The sequence below is a fragment of the Portunus trituberculatus genome, chromosome 34, assembly GCF_017591435.1.
Source record: "Portunus trituberculatus isolate SZX2019 chromosome 34, ASM1759143v1, whole genome shotgun sequence".
Classification (NCBI taxonomy): Eukaryota; Metazoa; Arthropoda; class Malacostraca; order Decapoda; family Portunidae; genus Portunus; species Portunus trituberculatus.
The window spans coordinates 11,731,495-11,736,811 of record NC_059288.1 but is presented as its reverse complement, the minus strand read 5'-3'; the positions used below and the strand labels follow the sequence as shown (position 1 = coordinate 11,736,811).

The 5,317-nt window shown below is 43.5% G+C and overlaps 1 protein-coding gene across 1 annotated transcript; it reads right to left on the bottom strand.

Annotated features, from left to right (window-relative positions):
• Nucleotides 1–3,111: 3,111 nt before the first annotated feature.
• On the bottom strand, nucleotides 3,112–3,594 carry LOC123512758 (kinesin-like protein KIF28P). Its single transcript, XM_045269333.1, has 2 exons — nucleotides 3,435–3,594; nucleotides 3,112–3,308 (listed from the first exon to the last, which is right to left on the bottom strand). The coding sequence occupies exons 1-2, from the start codon at nucleotides 3,532–3,534 to the stop codon at nucleotides 3,112–3,114; spliced, it is 297 nt and encodes a 98-aa protein (XP_045125268.1). The 5' UTR covers nucleotides 3,535–3,594.
• Between the last annotated feature and the right edge of the window lie 1,723 nt (nucleotides 3,595–5,317).

Below are 5,317 nucleotides of genomic sequence, written 5' to 3'. Positions count from 1 at the left end.
CCAAGCACGAGTTCTTTATACCATATAAATTACCTAAAAAAAATGCCTCAATCAGTCTTTGGTCATTGCCAAAATTCCTCTTTTGACCCCTAAAATACCTTTTTTCGAGCTGAAATAAAATCTTTTGCCTTCACATAATAGAACACATGTACAAAACATACCAATAAACAATAAATAAAGCTAATAAGACATGATATAAAAGTTATAACTCCCGTTTTTCCACCCGTTTCTCTCGCTCACTTTCATCCTTGCCGCCACCACCATTGTCCTTACCCCCACCGGTACCACCTGTTTCGCTGGTAGAGGCCTTGTTGGAGGTAAATTGCCAGAATTAGTTCCCATGCTAGCAGAACAGAGGACAGGACAAACAAAATGGCTGAAGGGGCTCTCACTTTGCGTTCTGATAAGTTTAGAGAGAGGTCTGACGTCACCGGAGAGCCGCGTGGTTCGCCGTGCGGCCGCCAAGTTTTAATTCAAATCGCCAAGCGTGCACTCGGTGGTCTGTGGCCACCCTACCGCCAAAAGTGAATTTCACTAAGCTGAGATTCACCTAACTTCATAGAAGCTGTTTTAGCAAGAGATGAGATGTGAAGTTTCCATTTAAGATTATGAGCAAAGGACAGACCGAGGATATTCATTGTGGAAGAGGGAGACAGTTGAGTGTCATTGAAGAAGAGGGGATAGTTGTCTGGAAGGTTATGTCGAGTTGATAGATGGAAGAATTGAGTTTTGAGGCATTGAAAACTACTAATTTTTTTCTGCCCCAATCGGAATACTTAGAAAGATCGGAAGTCAGGCGTTCCGTGGCGTCCCCGCGTGATCTGTTGACTTCCTGAAGGGTTGGACGTCTCTGAAAGAACGTGGAAAGATGTAGGGTGGTATCATCAGCGTAGGAGTGGATAGGGCAAGAAGTTTGGTTAAGAAGATCATTAATGAGTAATAGAAAGAGAGTGAGTGACAGGACAGAACCCTGAGGAACACCACTATTAATAGGTTTAGGAGAAGAACAGTAGCCGTCTACCACAGCAGTAATAGAGCGGTCGGAAAAGAAACTTGAGATAAAGTTGCAGAGAGAAGGATAGAAATCAAAGCTTTATGCCAGACTGTCAAAAGCTTTTGATGTGTCTAACGTGTATCATGATGTGGTAGAGGAGGTGGAGGCTGTGGCGTAGTGGATGAGGTGGTGAGCACAGAATCGGGCAGACATCCACGCATAGATTCGAATCCCACCATATATCACTTTGAAGCTATGCCATTTGTCGAGTGGTTTAAAGTTACCTACATGTCACCGTGATACTCAGGTTCGAGGTGGTCACACCAAAGATGTGCTTGGGTGGTGATATGGGCCTTAATATGGGTACCACTACGAATAAAATTGCCTGCGCCACTAATGGGTGGAAGTAGAACAGCGCTTCCCACATATACTCTTCAAGTATGCCTACAGGTGCTATAGGCCATAACATAAAAAAAAAAATAAATAATAATAAGACCGTATGTAGAAGAGACTTTAAGAAATGTATAGTTTTCCAAACAGAAGCATAGCAACATGGAACAACTTGGATAAAACAGTGGTTCAAGCAAGAAATATTCCTGACTTTAAGGCTAATCTGGACAGATATGGAGACAGGATAGCACGAGCATGGCTCTTTTCCTGTAAAACACAACTAGGTAAACACACACACACACACACACACACACACACACACACACACACACACACACACACACACACACACACACACACACACATACACACGGCCCGGTAGCTCAGTGGTTAGAGCGCTGGCTTCACAAGCCAGAGGACCGGGGTTCGATTCCCCGGCCGGGTGGAGATATTTGGGTATGTCTCCTTTGACGTGTAGCCCCTGTTCACCTAGCAGTGAGTAGGTACGGGATGTAAATCGAGGAGTTGTGACCTTGTTGTCCCGGTGTGTGGTGTGTGCCTGGTCTCAGGCCTATCCGAAGATCGGAAACAATGAGCTCTGAGCTCGTTCCGTAGGGTAACGTCTGGCTGTCTCGTCAGAGACTGCAGCAGATCAAAAGGTGAATTACACGCGCGGAGCCGTCGAGCAGGACGCACGCATCTGAGCAGCTCGCTGAGATTACTTCAAAAGGAGTTAGACCACAGGCCTAGATGTATGTATAGGGGGAGAGGGGGCCATAGGTTCTCCTATCTCCAAAGGAAATAAGTGTTAGACCACATATAGATAATTAATGAACAACGAGAGAGAGAGATGGAACCAAGTAGCGCTGCCAGGCGCACGACAGAACCAAAACATACGGCGAGTGGGAACCAACGCATTATAGAAACCCCTATAGGTTTAAGAAAACTGACTGATGATAGTATGGATAAGGATTTCGCGGGTTTCCGGGATGAACGAAGTAATATGAGAAGACTTGTTTATGTAGAAAGGAATTAAGAAACATGAAGGAGGTGATAACCAGTCTTATGGATAAACAAGACCGACTGCTTGCAGAAAACACAGCCCTGAAACCAAGAGTAACTGAATGTGAGAAAGTAAGTGAAATAAACCATCCGTCGGGATGGTTGGCGTTGATGAGGTAGAGGCACGAGCTGCACTGCTCACACCCACTCTGGAGCAAGGCTTCCCGTCCTCCTCCACCCCAACTAGTGCCACTGTTACCTGGAGATTGGTGAGTACTGTTTGATAGATTGATAGATGAATGGATTAGCAGATAAAAGATAGACAAATAAACCCGCCTGCTGATCATGTCAGAGTCCTGCACCTGCCCACCAGATCCACCGGTCCAAGCACATCGAGGGGATCTATGTGCTGGGGTGTGAACGAGGCAGTGGCTTCATCCATCCTCGGATACAACAACAGCTCCAGACCCACGACATTTCCTCCTGCACCATCCACACTCCCACCACAGCCATAACCAAGAGCCCGGCCCCACCACCCACACCCTGGAGCAAAGGGAGTCGTCCACTTCAGAGCATGCGGAGTGGCCTGACAGTGGAGGAGGGCCCACACCTCACTGGCAGAGGAGAACGTTGAGCACATCCTCTTAGCACACACACACACACACACACACACACACACACACACACACACACACACACACACCTGCCAGCCAGATCCACCAAGTTCACAACGGCCTGCTTTGCTGTTTCTTGTCCAGCATTGTTTTGAATTTCTGTATGACGGTGATGCCAACGATGGTGTGGGCGCGGGATGAGGTGGCGTTCATGTTGGTGAAGGCGATGGTGCGGTTGACGGTGCCCTCGTTCATCTTCTGCTCAATTTCGTTGTAGTTGGTGACCAGAGCCAGCTTGAGGCCTTCAGCTGTTCAGAAGGTTGTTTGGGTGTGATTTACCCTTCAATGCTGGGACACATTTTACCTTGAGATATGAGTACGATTAAACGATTCTATTGACATTCATCAGTTCCTGTCGTCACAATAGTACTTACCATAGAAGCCTTTCTTCGGGTGTTGGCGGACCTTGAGGCCTTTCTTGCTCTTGGTGGGGTTGAGCAGGTCATGAACTACCTCATTGTAGATCTCCAACATGCTGAACCTCACTTCAAACTCCTTCTCCTCTGTGTTTTGTGTGATGCCATTAAATAAATCTTTACAGAACAATGGCACGATTCCTGAAAGTTTAGGAATAGATTTTTATTGTTTTTTTCCTTTCTTTACACTGTGTTGTATGTTTCTTTCTTTGTCCATCCATCTGTTTTCCATTTATTTCTTTCTCTCACTTTCAAGAATCAGGATACATTGACGATCAATTTCATGAAATTGTAACATTCTTTTGATTTCACGTGATGGATATGCAGAACTTTTAAGAGAACCATGCAGGCTTTCAACAACTCAACAACTATCTATGGTTAAGGGCAACAAAAAGAATAAAAAAAAAAAAAAAAAAAGTCTCCAAAGAATGCAGTCAAAAGGTTCATCCAAAATTTTGAGGAGAAACATCTGAAAACACCTATGAAATGTGGACTTTTTTATTTTTTACCTTTATTGGATCCATATCCAATGACAGACCAAGATTTTCCCGAGCCTGTCTGCCCATAAGCGAACAGTGTGGAGTTATAACAAGCCCAGGCGTTTGCTAAGACTCCACCTCCCAGATCATTGTACACCGTGTTCTGTCAAAAGGCGAAGAAAGCTTAGCATTTATAGTGACAGTTCTTAATGGTGATGAACAGGAAAATGTAATGAGGATGATAAAGGGAAGAAGAAAAAAGATAATGGTAATGATGAAAAGGAAGATGATGATATTGATGATGAAGAGAAGGAAAAGATGGTGATGATGAGAAGAGGCCAAGCTAATGATGATGAATGATGAAGAGAAAAGAAAAGTTGATAATGATGACTCCAAGAGGATGATAATAATGACCAGCAGAAATAACCAGAATGTGATTTTGATGACACCAATGATAGCAATAACCATAGGTGGTCGTTACCGTCACAGATCATCACGCTAACGCCATCAGATTATAGCAGCTATCCGATGACATTTTTTCTGAGTTAGTAGTTAATCGATATCGTGAATACTTCTGAGTCCAAATTATAGTATAACTGATAATCTTAGTTTTATATTCCAGATTAGCGTAAGAATGACGTGCCCTTTCTCTCTCTCTCTCTCTCTCTCTCTCTCTCTCTCTCTCTCTCTCTCTCTCTCTCTCTCTCTCTCTCTCTCTCTCTCTCTCACCTGATCAGCATACTTGAGTTGGGTGACTGCTTGGCAAAGTAGCCATTTGGCTCCTCCTTGCAGCCGTCAAAGCTCCAGTAAGAGTAGTCGTAGGTGAAGGACTTGACATCGGCCGAGTCATCAGGGTTGGTGACCGTGGTGATATTTCCTTTCATGCTCACTACGCACTTGGCCTTTCGTCGCAGCTCCCGCTTATTGTGTGCCAGAGTTAAGGGGAATGCTGATGGAATACGAAACTAAAGATAGTGATGAAAATAACTTGATAGGAAAAGGAATAGAATAGATAGAAGCAAAGGTGTGTGTGTGTGTGTGTGTGTGTGTGTGTGTGTGTGTGTGTGTGTGTGTGTGTGTGTGTGTGTAAGTAAGTAAGTAAGTAAGTAAGTAAGTAAAGGTTTATTGCCCTTAGATTACAAGTATATTGTTGAATACAATGAAACTGACTGTGGCACAGCCTGTCAAGCCGAAGCTTCCCGACAGACATGATCATGCATTATTAGATTTGATGTTTACAATTTAACACTTAGCTAGAGCATATAATAGTAATATTACTTATAATAACTAATAATATGAATAATAGTTATTATAATAATAATAATAATAATAATAATAACAATAATAATAATAATAATGATA

Coding starts and splice junctions, on each gene's coding strand:
- LOC123512758 (XM_045269333.1), bottom strand. CDS start 3,534: ATGTTGGAGATCTACAATGAGGTAGTTCATGACCTGCTCAACCCCACC. Junction 3,309..3,434: donor CCCGAAGAAAGGCTTCTATG/GTAAGTACTATT, acceptor CCTTCTGAACAG/CTGAAGGCCTCAAGCTGGCT.